This window comes from Homalodisca vitripennis, chromosome X (genome assembly GCF_021130785.1).
Source record: "Homalodisca vitripennis isolate AUS2020 chromosome X, UT_GWSS_2.1, whole genome shotgun sequence".
NCBI classification, from domain to species: Eukaryota; Metazoa; Arthropoda; class Insecta; order Hemiptera; family Cicadellidae; genus Homalodisca; species Homalodisca vitripennis.
This window is the reverse complement of record NC_060215.1, coordinates 94693427-94713496: the sequence shown is the minus strand read 5'-3', so window position 1 is coordinate 94713496 and position 20070 is coordinate 94693427. Positions and strand designations below refer to the sequence as shown.

Sequence of the window (20070 nt, the reverse complement as noted above, 5' to 3'; positions counted from 1 at the left end):
GTTTATGGACATTATTATTACAATATACGACAGAAAATAAAAGAAGTTGACAAACTCCCTGTCGTCTTGAACGTGACAATAGGGTTAAAATCAAGGTATATTAAACGGTAGGAAGGGAAATGCCCCTTTTATTAAACTATTAGAGACAAGAATATGCCATTCTAAACAATTTTTCACCATGTACCAATGACCATTTTGTAAATTCAACAGAGTTTTAGTAAAAAGCGAAACCTACATGCATAGCATAAGAATGCACATTTGATCAGTAATCATTATTTTTATTTATTACTCTGAACCCTTACAAACAAATTAAAAAAAAGGTTTGCCCTACTATAAATGACGTTTTTAGCTTTCAATAAGTACTCGCAATATATAATCTAATGCAATTTATGATTGGTGTCACTCAAAGCCAATCCTGAGAAAACAGTCATATTACTATTTATCGAGAACATTTTAGGGTGTTTATTACACCTTAGGCGTGATGGTTCATCCTCCACCATCTTTAAAGAATACAGCGATGTCTCTAAATCAAATACTGACATGAAATGCGCATATAAACAAGGCAATCAGGAAAGCAAATAGACTCTTCGATGCTCTGATGGGTCTTCCTTGAGCGGGAGATGGCTCTGATATTAAATAAACTCACAAATTTACAAATAATTGAAGACATAACTAACACAGAGGCCCTTCACGGCACGACCTAAGGGACACGTGAAAAATTACTTCACATGTTGCTCTCAGCGTTTTCCTTAAAACAGAGGCACATATGTGATTATACAGGTTTGTGGTTGGTAACAGAAGAGGGACCCTAGTTAGTGTATTATAATTTTAAGTGTTGAGGAGAACACTGAATGCCCTATGTTAAATATGATATCAGAAATCAGGTTGACAGAACATGTATTTTGCTGCTCCTCTTAAATCCACACAGACACTAGGATAATCTGGTTTAAGTATAATGCCTCCAGCAGTATTTCAAAAAATGTAATGATGCTCCCAACTAAATTAGGTTTTGACATTTTTGTTCAGACTCAGAATATCAGCGTACGAGTATTTTTGGAAACAATAAAAGTAGAGATTTATACCATTATCACCCGAGCCCATTTAAAAGAAGAGAGGCATTTTGCAGGTTTTCAACTCGAACAGCCAAAACGTGTTTATAGCCGTTAAATCGTTCTGGATATCTTCTTAACCTGTATGTGAATCGTATGAATGTAGGTTGTTCCTAACACAAGTTACGGAATACAAGGACTTATGCTTGTATTCCGTAACCACTTAGAACTAACAGAAGAACCGGTCATTTAGGGAGACTTCGTAAACCAGATAATAAACGCATTGGCAAAAAAGGGCTCATGAAAATCTAGTTAAATCAAAACCTGCTTGTGGCATGATCTATTTAGGCACAAAAGTCACATTCAAACATCCAGAGTAAAACACTGTAAGCTCTGGCAACTCTACCCCAGCCGACGCTTTGCATAAACACTGATGGTGCACTCCAGTGTTGAGCCCACAAAATCACTCCTTTTCCAAGCAAGGAGCAACTTAGGAGGGCAGTTCGACTTGTCGCCGATCATGGACATTTCCGGAAACGTCTGCAAATAAAAGGCCTTTTAAATGAAGATACCGTATACCTGCAAACAGAAGGCTGTCTAAGGTCAAATAGAAGAAACAGTGGAACATAGCATACCGGCTAATGTAAGGCACTTGGGATTAAAGAGGCTGGAGAGTAAAATTACTTGCAGCTTTCTGATTCAACGCTTTAAAAACTAAATTAATATTGGCGTGCAGTTCTTGGTCTAGTAAAGGCAACAGAAGTCGGTCTCTATACTGAATCATAACTCTCACGAAGAGTATACAAGAGCATCTGTTGACAGCTTTGGCCCTCCGAATTCTAGTGTTGCTCGTCTAGACAATGGAAAGTATAAAATGATAAATACGAAGAGGAAGAGGTAATGGTTTAAATAGTTTGGATGTAATAGCAATTGCTAAAAGAGAAAGTTATATGATTTTTACCTCTTTGCTTAACTGCATCATTAAGGTTTTGCTTTGTGCTGCCTTTAATTTTTGTAATGAATTCACCCACATATAATAACCGATTTCAATCAGGATAGTATAACCCTTGATTATGGATCCTCAGAAAGATCCACAATCAAGGATATAACGGTGTTCTAATACGAGATAATTATGCAGCATTTAAATCGATATCAAAATAGTTTAAAATCAATTAAAAGTTCAAGGTTATCTATTCAATATGTTATATTTTCAGTAATTTGCAAAGTACTCATAAAAACCTTATTGTCTTTGATATTGCTTTGGTTTACAAAAACCTTCACCTTAGCGTAGAAGTAAGGGTGCGGCTCTCTAACCGAGAAGTAGGGGTTCGAGTCCCGGGGAAGTTAATTAATATTTGTACGTGGTTTTGGACTGTTTTCCCGTAAAACGCCCGGTAAACTTATGAAATGCATTGCGTAGAAAGAACCTTCTTAAAAGGGGTTTTAAAACCTTGTGAAATATTTTGAGTTTTGCAACCAAGAAACATAATAACCTCAAATACTTACTCCAAATTTTTCATAAAATCTTTTCAACTTGAGTATGTACTAACTTCAAACTCAAGATAATATTCTAGATGGACATCATCTTTACAATAACTGCGCTATACTCATACTGCAAGGCTGAGTACATGTAAGCATATCCACCGTTAATACCGGTGGGCATAGCATTAACTTTAATATGTTTGCTTCAATATTTTTACTGATCTGACATTTTACTAGGTATTTTATTCGTATACATACTTTAATTTTGTTGCGAACACTTTTTTAAGTTTTGTAATCAATTTTGAATTATTTTTACCTACTAAACGGCATCATCTTCACCCACAAAATGTCTAGTCAACACCGATAGTACTGTACTTTCGTTGTCTTTGTTGTAAACCCACTTTGTCGTGTATTGTTACCCACCAAACCAAACACCTGTAACGTACTATTGTGAGCGGACAGCGTGAATGATTTAAATTCGAACGTAAACAAAACAGGTGGAAAAAAGACTGACTGGCGTTAGACTACTTAGACTGACTGTGCTTAGCTACAAAATACAGTAAACTTGAAGTGCCTTATTTTATCTGTGTGTAGAGATATAATTGCACTGCAATAGTTTATTATGACTTAATTATACAATAATTCCAATGGATAAACCTAACTTAAAATCTGTGAGGTCTCCACCTTTTAGGGCAACACAATTGGTAAGTCAATCGGTCCTAGGATATCTTAATTTGTAAATAACTCACTGTATCAGTCAAAACGGATTTTTCAGTTCATTCAAATAATATATTTGCTAAGCTTGAAATAAGTAATTTCTCAGGGTTATGACAACTTAAACTTTCAAAACATTCCATTTCAAAGATGACCTTTTTCAAACATTCTAGGTCATCTTTACTGGTGGGAACTTAATGTCTATGCTATACAAATGAACTAAGTACATGCCGGTAATGTAAGAAAACTTACTAATGAATAGGCCTACATAACCTTGTCCATAAACATTGTCTTATTACAAACATAGGCTTTAACTTCTAGAATTGATTATAACCCTGTTTAATGATCAAAACACACTTAACACTAGAAATGGCATGCAAACTTGCTGTAGTGGCACAGTTTATGTGTACCTGGTAGTGTATGTTCCTAAAATTATTTAATTATTTATTTTTGTCACAAAAGAACAGAGAAATGTTTTGTTGATTGAATGTTATGCTTAAAAAACTATGTTAAAAAATTGTTTAACCTAACTTGGAGTAGGAAAGAAAAATTTTAAAATGTACATTTCACCCAAAATGTTATTTTATTCAGTACTGCATAGGCTAGATTATATGGTCCAAATATTATTACATAGGCTACATATTTGTTTATGAGAATCTGGGCACCTTGATGTACAAAAATAGACAAACTATGCAATTTGCCAGGCGTTGCTTTGTAAAAAAAGCTCATGTAATAGGTCAACAGCCCACAAGTTCTTGTGGAAAACTGAGTTACCAAAAGCACAATAGACATTGTATTATGTAATACACTATCACAGCATAAAATTAACGGTTGTGTAATGTGCTCAAATTTAAAACATGATTTCTGCATAATTACTGGATTACTGGACACTCAAAGTGTTAAAAACTGATATTTGAGAAGTATGGTTCTTCTCCTTTGCTACTACATAAATTTTATCGCAATTGGATATTATTTACTTCTTCAAAAGTTAAGTAGTATGAAAGTATGTTAATGTGCCACATACGCAACGCGTGCCACTTCTAGGGTAAATTAAAATTAGTTTTAGTCGTATATGATTTTCAAAGCTTACACTGTATGAACCACTAGCTTTTAATGATGTTTGTTAGGCCTATTCAATACTAAAACAATATATTGCTATGGAACTAAGGAGTTTAAATGTTTGGGCTTCAAGGAATTATAGCCATTTAAAATGATATCACATGTCCAAAATCCTGGTACCTATTCAAATCATGCATTATCAACAACAAATTTTAAACAGCACTTTAAATTGTTTTGATAGCATTTAAACATAGACATTGTTTGGTCCTTGATCAATTGGGATATCGCTCTCACTTTTGTGTTAATATTGTGCAATGCAATATACCCACCTAAGTTTTCTTTTTCAAATAGTTTTTACACAAACACGTTAGTTTTACTGATTTCTGGAATATTAAGAGTTGGCCTACATATGATTTTACATTAAAAAGAAACTTATATAGAGCATTGTATTGTTCCTTAACAAAGTGCCCCAACCATAGAAACTGTTAAAGAAAACAATATTTAAATTTGTGATTCGAATTAATATTTATTACTAATAGACCCACTAATAAAATGTAGTAGGCTGTACATTTTTTCAGTAGCCTTAAGAAGTAGGCCTATATTTGTACTAAGGATGATTTAACCCTCATCACTGAATAAGCCATCCAAAGATTTAAGATCTCATCTACCTAGAATACATTTATTCCATAATAAAAATATTGAGAATCCTATAACAAGAACCTCAAGTCAAAGAACCTTTTGAAATATAATCTCACCGATGATGAAATTTCAGTTTTAGAAAAGGGACTTACTTTTGCACCGACACCCAAATTCAACCACATGAATTTTGTGGCAGACGCTCTCAGATTTTCTAGAAATGTACGACTTAAATTTCACTTTTCCCAACAACAGTCTACAATTAACAAGAATATAATACCAAATTCTGTATCAAAATTTCAATCAAAATCTGATTGGACTCCACCAAACCTGCCACCTAACCATCCCATCGAACAATTTGTTAACGTAATAATAGCGAATTTCGCTCAACCTACATAATTACTGATACACTACAGAAAAAAGAAAATGTAACATTAAACGAACGAAGGGCTATTTCATCCTTAAAACAAAACAAAAGTATAGTAATTTTACCTGCCGACAAAGGAGATTCTGTTGTGATTTTAGATATTAATGATTATGTATACGAAATTGAAAAACAACTACAAGACTTAAAATTTTACAAACCAATTGATCAAGATCCAACTGCTAAGTTCAACGATGAAATAAGAGAATACTTGTTGCAAGAAGGTCCCAAAGAAGACATCAATATGGAAACCCTTAATTTATTAGTCCCAAAAACACCTCGAACACCGGTATTTTACATATTACCCAAAATTCACAAACCTTCAAGACCACCTCCAGGAAGACCCATTGTTTCCGGCTACGGATCTCCAACTGAACGGATTTCAAGTTATGTGGATGAACTTTTACAACCCTTTGTCAAGAATTTGAACTCTTATGTGAAGAACACAGATCATTTTATCGAAAGGCTTAGTGAAATTAGACAACCACTCCAAAATTACATTTTGTTAGTGACTATTGATGTACAATCACTATATACCAACATTCCACACAGTGAAGGTAAACAGTATGTAACTTCATTTTTAAACAATAGGCCAAGCAATTCGAAACCTAGCACAAATTTTATAGTTACTTTAATTAATATGATACTCACAATGAATAATTTTAAATTTAGAGATCAAAATTACCTACAAGTTAATGGTACAGCAATGGGAACTAGGATGGCACCTTCCTATGCAAACCTATTTATGGGTAAGCTCGAAGAAGATTTTCTGAAATTTCAGCCACACAAACCTCTCGTTTGGCTGAGATTTATAAATGATATTTTTGTGATCTGGGAACATGGTAAAACTTTATTGGAAACTTTTTTAAAACAACTCAATTTATTTTCATTTTTAAAATTTACTTGGAATTTTTCTTCTAAAATTGTAACCTTTTTGGACTTAGACATTTTTATACAACACGGCTATCTAAAGACAAAAATTCATGTAAAGGAAACTAATACCATGCATTACCTACACTATAACAGTTGCCATCCTGTTCACATTAAAAAGTCCATACCAAAAAGCCTATCAATCCGAGCAAAAAATTTATGTTCAAACAACTCGGATTACCACCATTATATAGAAACATTATCTAAAGCTTTTACTGCTAGGAACTACCCTACCAAGATTATTAGAAATCAAATTAACAAATCAAAAATAAATAACAACAGCAGCATGAACAAGAAAAATTATACAGATGATCCTAAATTTATTACGCAGTATTTCCCGGGGCTACATAAAACTAACAATATATTAAAAACGGCCTACAACATTTTAGAATAATCCCCTTTGACAAATAGTTTGTTTTCAAAACCCCCGAGAATTATTTTTAGTAAAGCCCCTAATCTGAAGAACCTTCTGGTAAGACCTAAATTATTGCCTAACCAAATTCCAAATTCAGATGCTGATCAAAAGTTTTTAGGTTGCCATTCTTGCGAAGACAAGCGTTGTACTACATGCAAAATTCTAAATCCTTCTAAAACTTTTACAAGTAGCACAACTAATAAAACATACCAAATTTCAAATAACATTAACTGTAAATCGAAAAATGTAATCTATCAGTTGTCTTGCAAATTTTGTCCCAAGGACTATATTGGTTTAACGACAAATCCCTTACATATTAGGATGAATAACCATCGGTCTTCATCCAACAGACAAGATGACAAATTGGTTTCGCAACATGCATTGGCTCATAACAAAATACTTAATAATTGTTACACATTAAAAGGGATTTGTAAAGTACCAGAAGATTCTTCAAAAATTCAATTAGAAAATTTAGAACAAGCATATCAATTAGTCACTAAGTCAAAATTACCTTTTGGATTAAATAAGAAATGATCTGTTAAAATAGTCTAAATTAATCTAGCAAATCTAAAACAATGTATTGTCTATATTTAAATTTATTAATTTTATTAAAATTTTATTAATTTTTTATGAATGTACAACTACAAAACTACAAAATTGTTAATATTTAATTTAATTTTATGCTGTTAGAACGCCTTTTATGTTATTAATTTAAATTTGAATTTTAATATAAATCCCTTTTTAGTATAATATACCAAGGAGTTTATAAATTACAGTATAAATCAGAATAGAATATTTCAGCTGATTATAAAAATTCATATGTTTACTTTTAATTCTTACATTATATACACTTGTTGTACCTTTTTGAGAACGACATAAAAGTCGAAATATTAAAGGATTTATATGAAGTCTTTTTCTTCTATTGTTTAAAGAAGCCTCTGAGCATTTATTTTCTGCATACAGTATATATATATATATATATATATATATATATATATATATATATATATATATATATACAGGGTGATTCGGTTAGTGTTACCGGCACTTTCTGAGCTGATTGTACTATAAAAAATAAAGAAAAAAGTTCATATAAACATGGGTCCGGAAATGCTTCCTTACTGGGTTATGGCCAATTGAAGATTTCACCAAAAATTGTGTGCAGGAGGTCAAATGATGATTTGCCGCGTGTTTATGAAGAGATATTTATAGGCGAATGCAACTTTTTCTAACGGATTTTTAGATGAGAAATTGAATAAAGTTCATCTCATAGCTGTATCACATTTAGTTTTTTTGTTATACTACAATAAACAGAAATAAAATAATTTTGAAAACACTTTTTTAAGGTTTAACGGACAATTATTTTGTCAAATAGGCATTGAAGACCCACATTTTTACAAAGAAACTTGCAGAAAATTTAATTCTGAATAAAATTATGTGCCACACGGCTATTAACAGCGAAGTATTAGTTTCTGGAATTTAATTTTACAACAAACATTCTACCAAGCAAGAAATTCCAAAGCAAAGGAAAACCGCATTTTAATGACATAGAGTAGCCTACACATAAGATTTATTAGGATGCAATTTAAATTAAGTTTTAAATAAATTATTGTTTTTCATCTAAAGCTTATAATACTACGTACCACTTTCATAACAGGTGTTCAAAAATCAGTCCTTGTACTTCAATACACTTAGCAGCTCGCTTTCTGATTGATCGAGTTATCCTCCGCAACGCTGCACGATTGTTTTTGATTTGTGCGGCGGCATCTTCAATTCGATTTATTAACTCTTCACGTGTATTTACTTTTTCCTGGTACACCAGGTTCTTCATCCAACCCCATATACAGAAATCTAATGGAGTTAGATCTGGTGATCTTGGTGGCCAAGTGTGTGGTCCACCGCGACCAATTCATCGCCCGGGAAACTTCTCGTTTAAGTGCATTGTTACATTATGGGAAAAGTGGGCAGGGGCACCATCATGTTGATAAATAATATTGCACCTTGCTGCTAATGGAACATCTTCAAATAATAGTGGTAGTTGTTCTGTAACGAATTCTAGGTACATGCGGGAATTTAGATGTCCTCGGAGAATGAATGGTCCTATTAATTGATCATGAATGAGTCCACACCATACATTTACACTAAATCTGTGTTGAAAGTTGCGCACGATTGTACTATGTGGATTTCCCTCTGCCCAAGTGTGTGCATTGTGAAGGTTGTTGACGCCATCTCGGGTAAATTGAGCTTCATCAGTGAATAAAATGGTTCTATGATGTTGACGGTTTCTAATTAACCAGTTGCAAAATTCCAATCGAAGAGGAGGATCTGTTGGTTGAATACTTTGAACTTGTTGTTTATGGTAAGGGAACATGCTATTTTTGCGCAAAGTTCTCCATACTTCAGACTGAGACACTGCGAATCGCCTAGAAAGACGCCGTGTACTGACACCAGGACTGCGTTCAGTAGCCATGATTATAGCCTCTTCCATATCTACATTATTCTGGGCAGGGCGATCCCGATAATTATTAATACTAGGAAGTTTACCTGTTACTCTTAGGGTACGAAATGATCCACTGATCGTTTTTGGGTTTGGAACTCTGCGATTAGGAAATCGTCTTCGGTATTCTGCAGTAGCAGCGGTTGCATTTCCGTCACAAACGCCTAAGACAAATACCATGTCGGCATATTCTTCCGTTGTAAATAACAAAGGCATTGCAATTGTGATAGTAAGTTACTTTAAAATACACTTCACTAACAAACGAGTAGTAAATTAATTGTATTAAATTGCACTCATTAAACTAGTACAGAATTGGTAACAAATAATTTGGATTCCTCAATAAATTGCAGTGTATTGTTGAACAGCTGATTTGTGATACCAACTTATAAAAACATAATTTACCTTCTGTAAAGCTAACGTGACAAAGATATGTAGGTACATGATGTAACCATTTGGATAGTCCTAAAAAGTAATAGTATTATTGTTTTTTAGTTGAGCATTAATCTATTAAAATCGTATTTACAATTGTATGCTAATCAGTTATTTGTGTACCTTATTACATTACATTACGGTGTTTATTTACTAAATACGTATTTCTTGCTTGGTAGAATGTTTGTTGTAAAATTAAATTCCAGAAACTAATACTTCGCTGTTAATAGCCGTGTGGCACATAATTTTATTCAGAATTAAATTTTCTGCAAGTTTCTTTGTAAAAATGTGGGTCTTCAATGCCTATTTAACAAAATAATTGTCCGTTAAACCTTAAAAAAGTGTTTTCAAAATTATTTTATTTCTGTTTTTTGTAGTATAACAAAAAAACTAAATGAGATACAGCTATGAGATGAACTTTATTCAATTTCTCATCTAAAAATCCGTTAGAAAAAGTTGCATTCGCCTATAAATATCTCTTCATAAACACGCGGCAAATCATCATTTGACCTCCTGCACACAATTTTTGGTGAAATCTTCAATTGGCCATAACCCAGTAAGGAAGCATTTCCGGACCCATGTTTATATGAACTTTTTTCTTTATTTTTTATAGTACAATCAGCTCAGAAAGTGCCGGTAACACTAACCGAATCACCCTGTATATATATATCATGAAAATAGCATTTTAGAAACTTAGACAATAGCAGTGAAAAAGGTTGTTAATCATAACCTACTTAATTTTAGTTTTGAAGAATAAATGTTGTTGATAATTTCAATTTAAGGCATCAAATACTGCTTCAATTCTTGTGTGCTCAGCATTTCACCAAAACATAAAAAGTTGTATAATGCTCAAATACTAGAAATACAGTGTTTTAGGGTAATTAAATGACTATTGAGTAAATACCCAATTTATATTACTTTTCCACTGTTTATTTACCAATATAAAAAAAAAATAGCGAGTTAGTTGCAATGTATAGACACACAAACTGATTGCCTCTGGTTTTTTGACGAATATCACAGTTTAAATAATAGAACCAATAAAGGTATCATGTTATTCAGCTGTTCATCATATTTCTGATGGTATAAATCATATGGTTGTTTCCCTGTATTATTACTGGAATGAGTGACAACAGCTAACAATAAAAATCATCAGTTTATCTCATAATGAGTAACTCCATAATCAATTAATTTTACGGAGCAAATAGCTAGTTGGAGGACTAAGTTCATTTATTATTAATATTAGATTGTTTTTGTTGTGTTTTTCTTTGTTGAAAGACATTGTGCTTGGCTCAAATAAATTAAATTATATAAAAGAAATTATCAAAGCAGTTTCTGACCAGACTTATCAATGATCGAAGAGTGGTTTTTGAAGTTACAGTAAAATATCCGTTTTGATATGTTTGTCTAGTGGAACGAGGTGGTGAGTATTCTCCAGAATGGGATGCCAACACGGCGACATTTCTACCGCATGAGGTACTATGACAACTGCTTTACTGGCAAGGAGGCCGTAGATTGGCTCAGCAAGGCGCTAGCTAACAATCCAAGATTTGGCAAGAAAGTTACTATTGATGGCACACGCCAGCTGCTGCAGCACTTCCTCAAGGCCGGAGTCTTTCACAGTGTCAAAAGCACTTACACCTTTAAAGACAGTGGACTGTTTGAGTAAGTTTAAATATCAGATTTTGTAGAAAGTTGATGTCTTTTAAATTTGGTGAAAGGTTGGTAATGGTAATAAATGGTTAGCAAGAGAATAAACAATTAATATTCTTTTCACTTTAATGGCACTTCTTAGGATTATTTAAAGAGATACAAAGCCAACCCTGAGAAATACTACAAGTATATTGAATTGTGTTTAGATTGCTATAAAAATCAATAGAAGTATTTAAGTTTTGACAACTTTACACAAAATCATTAAAAGCATAATACTTTAATTATAGATTACATTTATGTTTAAAAAAGTGTTATCTGTGACCTGACTTAAACTTTTCTAATGCCTTGATCTCCAATGGTGGAGAAAACTTCATAGTATTTAAATTTCAGCAACATTTAAATTTTAAATACTTACAAAATTGCAGATTGAATAACTCGATTTGTGTATAAACAGTATAAAACAGAGCATTTTACTTAAAATTAGCGTATTTATTGATAAAAATAAAAAAGAATATTTACAAACACTACCACACATTGAAGAATAATAACGAGATACGTAGTAGACATGCACTTGTGACAACCGAGAAAGCAGTAATACAAGCCACGGATATGTTTCGTTATGGATCTGTAGGAGACGCAGAACAGAAGATCAGGTGGTCAGAGTTAGACAAAGGGCGCTCCCCTCCACCTGCCACAGAGTAAACGTTGTTTATTAATACTTCCTGGGCAACCGCTATAAGCACGGAGTGTGCACCGGGCATTTTGAAGGCCTTTTGTTTACTAAAAATCTCTCCAAGAGACATAATATATAATACATAACATATATATATAATAATATAATATATATAATACAGTTTTTTTTTTTTTTTTTTTTTTTTTTTTTTTTTTTTTTTTGTTCTCTTAGGACAAGAAGCTTATAAATTGCACTTAGTCCTGTAAGAACCTTAGAGCTGCTTCCGGAGTGATAGGATATTCAGGATGGGTAAGGTTAGAGAGTAGGGGCCGCCTCCTATCGAGATCCATGAGGAAGAATTAGGGCACTACATCTCAAAGTCATCCCGGAAGAAGGGGAGGCCAGCTCTGAACCAGCCTCTCCAGTCAAAGTAGGCAGGGGGTGGCACACCCTTGTTGAGGTTAACAAGAACCTCTGAGTTAAGGGAACAAACCCCACCAACTCCAACAGTCTTCTTCCACAGTAGACTAGGCCTATCGAATTGCCCTTGAACCCCAGAATCTCAACATTTGCGGTTAGTGATGTGCCGCTACTGGACATCCATAAGGTTGCCCAGGTTGAAGTGGCACATCGGTTTTTGCTGTGCCCAGTAGTGGGTTCAACTGGTAGGTATAAACCAGCCAGAAGTGATCCCTGCTGGGTGATATAATACAGTTATATTATATATAATATATAATATAACTGTATTTGACATGTTGGTCAATGTCTACGGCGTGGGAAGGGTTAATTCATTCCTCCTCTAATTTTTGGCTGTCGTCAATTTAAAAAAATGTTAAGTCAGCCAACATAATCAATTTCTATTTGTTATTAGAACTCCAGATTTTAGTATTTTCTTATATACAGCAGGGGATATTCAAGTTTCATTTGGATTTTCATTGAGGTTGTGTATTGAATGAAGTCGGCAGTTGCATTCATGGAGGCTCTAGGGTATAAACATAATTCTGTATCGTAGACAGCATTTTTGGTTCAACAGTATTTGTGTGTCTGAAGCATAGCTTATCTAGAAATTACATAGAATGATAGTGTCAAGTTAGTAATGAATGAGTCAAACTCAAGTAATTTCTTACTGATAAACGTTTGGACTCAAGGTTTTGTGATATTAAACAATTCTGTTTGTATTTAAATTAATTTTATATAACGTCTCTAAGTATTACATAGATTTGATTGCATTTATACACAGTGGTTTCTAAAAATAAAAACTAAACGTACTTGTATTTTTTTTTTAATACAATAATACTGAAAAATACTGGTACAGTGTAGTAACTTTTATCAACTACTTGTGAAAGTAAAGTATAAAGGTTTTCAAACTATGGGTTACATAATATTTGACATGGGTTTCACTTTAAACACCAGCTAAAACAGCTCTTCAACCTGTTGTTAATAGTGAGCGATCTGTACTGGAGGCCATCTTGATTGTAACCCCCATAAGAACAATGTTAAATCTAAATTTTTACACCCTTATTTTTAATTGTAGAATTAAATCTTATACCATGTACTTGCAGCTTGAAGCAAGTATTGCAGAATTATGGCATTGTCAAATGCACATTCAAAAAAATAAAAATCACAGTATAGGCTCACACACAGAAACACATAACATTTAATTAATTAATTAAAAATTCACCTAGGTGTCAAAGTGAAAAATATGGAGATGACCTAATATTATGGACGAGTTGAGTGTTGTGCTGGACTGGTTGGTTTTGTTCCCGTGTAGGCCTACGCTATGTTTTTTATTTATATGAGTGTGCGTTTGACAATGCTGTAATCGTGCCAGATTCGTCACGTGTAAGAACCTAATGGATTGCTTCAAGCTGTAAATACGTAATATATATTTATATAAAAAAACTCAGAACCAGATAGAAAAAGAGATGTAGAATTATGTAAGCTTTTATATTAAAAAAAATATTTGAATTGGGTTTCATCTTTTGTGCTCAACCGAAAACAAGTGGTGGCTGTTCCATATATTGACAGTTCGGATTGCCTGGGCACATACGAGTCGAAGGAGTTGTCTACTTTGACAGGTGTGCCACAGGGTTCCGTTCTCGGACCTATACTTTTTCTCTTATTTGTGAATGATATCCCTATAGCTGTAAATATGGGTAACTTATGTTTTTTTGCTGATGACACATCCTTCAGCATTTCCAATGGAAACAGAGAGCGACTAGAAACTGATATATTTATTCAGAGTAGTTCTTTGTTGCAATGGCTGGAAAAAAAACCAACTTCATGTAAATGTAAAGAAGACAAAACTTGTTGAATTCTATTTAAGATCGTCTCGAACAGATGCAAACTCTTCTGATATAGTCATTGGCGACTTTTGTCTTAGTCCTAGTCCCAGCGCTGATTTTCTGGGTCTGGTAATTGATTGTAATTTGTCCTTTCACAATCACATCGACAAAGTAATTAAAAAATTAAGCAGCAGTCTGTTCATCTTACGAAGATTGGCTGCTTTTCTCTAGTAAAGATGTTTTGCTGACAGCTTACTATGGGTGCTTCTACACTTACATGAGTTATGGCTTGATCATATGGGGTCATGAATCCACTAAGACTAAAGCCTTGTTTACCCTCCAGAAGAAAGCCATAAGAGTGATACGTGGACTCAATCGTTCTCAGTCATGTAGAGGCTTTTTTAGACAAAATAAATTGTTGACGTTTCCTAGTCTATATATACTGGAATGTTTGACATTTGTCTTTAAAAACAAACACCTTTTTCCAGTACAACAGTCAAATTATAATCTCCGCGGTACAAATTCCTTAACTCTTCCAAAACATTCAACAACATTCTTTGAAAAACAAACCCTTTACTCTTGCATAAAATTTTTCAATAACTTGCCATCTGGGTTCAAGGAGGCCAACACTTCAATATCATTTAGGAGGAAGATAAAGTGCTTGTTATCTGAAAAGGAATATTATAGTACTAATTGTTTTCTAATTGATAAGGACCTTTAGTTATTTTAGAAACTAGGCTAGTTCATTTTCAATGTACACTGACGATTGTTATGCATGTAAATGTCTTCAACAATAAAAATAATTTGATTTGATTTGATTTGAATATTCAAATAGTATAAATTTTACAATAAAAATTGAAAAGGATTTGGATACGTAATAAGATCTCATAACAATGAGACACCTCTTATAGTTCTATGACCAAACATAAGGGAGTGAAGGTGTTAGAAGTTTAATAGTGATCTTATGGGGTAAAACTCAAAGCTGGTATAGTACCGCTTAATGATCTTCGGTTTAGTCCATACAACCATTTTGAAACGTCACCCTGACCTTATTTTTAATCTGATATGTATGATTTTTGTACCATTGTACTTGTTAAAGTATAGTCAGACTCCAATAATTACTTTTTGATAAAATGACTGAAAATTATTATTAGATGCAATTTTGTGATTATATTTTTAATGAATTTTATACAAAATTACATAACTAAGTATTTTTCTAGTATCGAAATATTAGATCAGGTTTGAAATACATCAACAATGTTCCATAATATATATTGATAATAATCTTAAAATGTTCATAAGGCATTTGAAAACATTGAATTATGTTATAATTATATCAAAGCTAGAAAAACCATGAAATGAAGAGCAGAATACCTTATTGTAGCAGAATTAAGTGTGAAGATATTTGTAACCTTAGTATTTCTTACATTACTACTCTATAAAAGAAGGAAGCAAACAAGGTATGTTCAAGTATCTAGGAAATGACATGCAAGATGTGCGGTGTACCGAGTTCTTGCAGAATCTAACCCCCTCACTCGAGTGACAGATGGTCTTGTTTTTATTTGAATATAGATTGTAACAAATAAAACAGCACAAGATAAATAGAGAAGAAAATGTCTTAATTAAATGGAGTGTGCTAAACGAGTTCAGAATGGTACGAGCAAAAAAATAGTACTAATAGTACTGCGAATGTTGATTTTAGCTCCATTGCACCTTCCGCTTGGTGCAAACCTGAGATCTGACACTGTAAGAGACTTGACTCTTGGAATTTCGAGTCCACGTCTGTCTGAAGGGATCCAGCAAAACTAAAATAATAGAATAGAATAGAATAACTGTGGCAATACTACCTAGTACTTGCCATGATTTGGTATAAAAAAATATTCATGGAGCATGAAAACACAATCCACAACATAAAACAGCACCATGTTCCCTCCTTAATAGTTTGAGGCATCTAACTTCATAGCCGTATTCAATTGATGAATCAATAAATACTAGTTGCCTATTTTTCTTTCTCCTTGGTCAATAAATATCTTTATAACTACAACAAACGTGTTCCTTCTTAGTTGATATAGTGGTTGAACGAAGTGTATCCCATGCTGTGTTTGTTTGTTTATTTGCAGATAATTTTATATATTGGTCAAATATACCACTACCAATAATTTATTCTTATTAGTGTTATTTAATTTATTGCGTTACAATACCGTAACTGAGTTTTACGAAGACAAAATAGAATTACTAGTCTGGCTGTTTCCCAGAAACCAAATGTGAAGACAAAAGTTTGTTATACATTATCGTTGCAAACAAAGAAAATAGATAGCTTGAGATTGATGAACCGCACTAACCTTGATACCACACTTAATAATCGTGAACTAAATTACTAAAACAAACTGATGAATCTCATACTGACTATGAATACAAACCTAAAATAGACTGACCATGTTACGAAAAAATGCAATAAAGTCTTTGCTGGCATTCATAGTTTGCTTTGTATTTGCCATTCAATATTTAAAGTTATGCTTGTTAATACTTATATTTCCACACATTAACTACTGTGATGTCGTGATCAGTGATTTGACTGTTGAGCAACTGGACAGTCTTCTACATGCTCAGACAGAATTACTGCATTAGATCAAATTTTAATCTTAGACGCCTTGAGCACATTTCAGAATTTTTTCATTTGTTATTACTCATAAAACATCAATAACTAAGCCAATTCCATATTCTTTCTATTCTACTCTCAACTATCAAAACTAAATCTCCTATTTATCTGTCCGATAATTTCAATTTTATCTCGGAAAATAGTGAACGACCTATAAGAAGGGTAAGCATTTTACTACCAATTCCAATTCATATGTCGTTTACTGTTCAGGCTTGCTGCCTTTGGATGATCTCCCTGATGATATCAGAAGTATTGAGGGTCATGCGTACTTCAGAGTGAGGGTGAGGGTCTTGCTACTGGAAGGCTTTTGGGGGTGACGGGCAGTGGTGCTTGCGGTGTGTGTGAGATCAGATTGTGTGCAAGAGCGATTGAATGTATTTTTGTTCTTTATCTTCTCTCTTTTGCATTGTTAAGTTTATTTCTTCATCTTTCGTTAAGAATTATATTATTATGTTTTTCAATTAATTTTATATAAATCAATTATATTTACATTTATTAGTTAGTATTCAATCATTGTTAATTTTCAGTGTATGCTTTGAGATTCAGTGGTAGAGAGGGCTTAACAGCCTTAACTCTGCCTCCTTATTAGTGGCATGTTTCATTTCACTATTTACATTATTTATAACAATTTGCTTTTCATTTTAGTGAACTATTCCTTGAAATAGTTTTTTCTACAAAAATAAAACAATAAATATGAAACTAAATCAAATATCTTTTTTACAATGTCTTTTTCTCGACATGTTTTATTTCAAGAAAATTTATTTTGGCTTACACATTATCATGTTTACTTTCCATGTAAGTAACAATATCATGCATGTAACTTGCTTAGATTTTCATGATATTTCACATGGTATAGTTCAAAAACATCAAAAAATATTTTACATACCATAAAATTTGCTTCATTAAACTTGAAACTAAAAAAGTAAACCTTTTTTTTTGTTTTCCATGTTTTAGATTTTTCAAACAAACGCATAAGGATATGTGTTACGTTGCTAACTTCATTACAAAAAAATTATAACATTCTGTTGGATAGATTTGTTACAGTTTTTCGTCCAAAAGTGTGTGAATCTATAACTTTTATGCCAACATTTTATGTAAATGATTTAAAGAAATGATTATGGTACTCAAAGGGTTAATTATTAATATTATAAACGTAAAACAAAGTATTTAATAGTTTATTAAATACTTATTATACTTATAATATTTAAAATTAACTTCTTAACTGTCATACAAAAAAAAAATTGTTTGAATGTTTAATGAAAATATCGTCAAAGTGTTGTCAATCACTTTGTGTGTTTTTTTTTTATAAAATCGTAGACAACAGAAAATTAGTAATTTTTAACTTTTATTTCAATTAAAATAATGTATTTCTTTGAAAGCCTTAGCCTTCCAGAAGTGAAAAAATTAAGTGAAATATGTAGTTTTAAATATCAAAATGAAATGTACTTGATAGGAAAAACAGGTAACAGGTAATTGGAATATAAAGGGGCACAACAATTAAATATTTTATTGTAAATAGGCTATAATATTTGTTTAGTACAATTAAAAAAAAAAAAATAAAAAAGGATAAAAAGCACAAACAACATTTGTAAGTGCTACAAAATGACATTCTGCAAGAAGGTATTCTTTAAAAAGTTATTTAAATCACCAATTCTACATTCACCTGTTTTTGCTATCCTGAATTCCTCTGTCACAATAATATGGTAATAGCTTTCAACAATGTGGATGACCATATCTAGTATTTAAAACTTGTTTGCATTCATTTTTTCATGGTTGTTGAAAGGTTTATATATCATAGTTTTTACTTTACTTTTACTTTACTTAAATGGCTCAAAACTGCCTTTGAGTATCTTCTTAAATATGTGAAGCCATTGCTTATAGAATTCTTGTGCTTGAGTATAGGTCGGAGCTTTTCTTTGTTAATGTTAATATTCTAGATATTTAAGTTTAGTTAAAGCGGTTAATTTTGTTAACTCGAGGTACAGCTTTTTTTGACTGTCTTTAATATTATATTGTTCAATGAGGCCTACTTACTTACATTAAATTGTTTGTATAATTTATAATAATGTCTTTTATAAGAATTCAAATTTCATTTACCATTTTAATTCTTAGGGAGTTAGGCCAATAATACTGGAATACTCGTATAGAGCCCTGTATTACTTGACAGCAATTTCTTATCTAATAAGTACACGTTATTTCCTCCAATCAGGCTTTGCTTTGGAGGTTTCATGTTCTAAAAACATATCTATAAGATACTTTTATATATTATGAAAACAAAACTCCTGTTCATTATATTTTTCCTTTTGATTAACTGATTAGTGTAAACTTGGTCAGCCTGAGCAAATCATTTTTGTTTTGAATATTCTATGTAATGTTTTCTTTATTTTGAATTATTGTATTACTGTTGGATGTATTGTAATTATTTTTGTTATTTGGAAAATAAAATTTATTATTATTTATTTATTATATATAGGTTGTATAAGTTGAATAATTATGAAAAAGGTATTATGCAGTTCTGATAATTTTTAGGACCCCTTTACTGTATGGTTGATAAACTGAAACTAGTGTGTTAGTTCTAGTGAGGCGTACATAGTTTTAACATACATACAAATATAATATTACTGTTTTGTAAAGAAGAGTAAGGAGATAGTTAATATAAAGTTAACTTGCTCACTTAGTACCACTAGATTCACATAGTTTTCCTTCTTAATACTTTTTGTTCTACAAGATGAATATTTTTATGCTGCATATATTGTTTTTTTTTTCAAATTTAGTTCTTAAAAATCCCTTTCTATGTTGTACATTTGTTTCATGTAAATTTATTGATTTAATAATTATGATTTTGTTCTTTGTTATATAGATTTGTGAATCGTAATCTCCATTCATCTGGTAAAGAGCAAAATTGCAAACTGCCCATTCCTCGACTGGGTTTGAGGGAGATAGATAGCAATAGTTCACCAGGATTGAGCAGAAATCTTAATCATGCAAAAAGACAAAAAAGCTACCTGCATTTTCCATCCCCTTGTCCGATGGATCAAACTTCAGAGGCTTTTTCTTATAGGTCTAAGGGATCATCAAGTAAAGAAGAATACTGGAAAGATTTTATCATACAAAGGTAAGATTTCAATGGTCATACAGGGTTATGCAGGAATAATTAATACAATACAG

The 20070-nt window shown here is 32.3% G+C and overlaps 1 protein-coding gene across 2 annotated transcripts in view; it reads left to right on the top strand.

The window, feature by feature from the left end:
• Positions 1–2327: 2327 nt before the first annotated feature.
• LOC124369588 (DEP domain-containing protein 1B-like) overlaps positions 2328–20070 on the top strand; it is a 49101-nt gene continuing 31358 nt past the window's right edge. The window contains exons 1-3 of one of the 2 annotated variants that reach the window (XM_046827631.1): positions 2328–2679; positions 11044–11297; positions 19763–20017. In XM_046827631.1, coding sequence (XP_046683587.1) covers positions 11077–11297; positions 19763–20017 — 476 coding nt within the window. In that variant the 5' untranslated portion in view covers positions 2328–2679; positions 11044–11076. Of the gene's footprint in view, positions 2680–2995; positions 3236–11043; positions 11298–19762; positions 20018–20070 lie in introns of those variants that run through there. The other variant, XM_046827630.1, reaches the window with a different exon arrangement.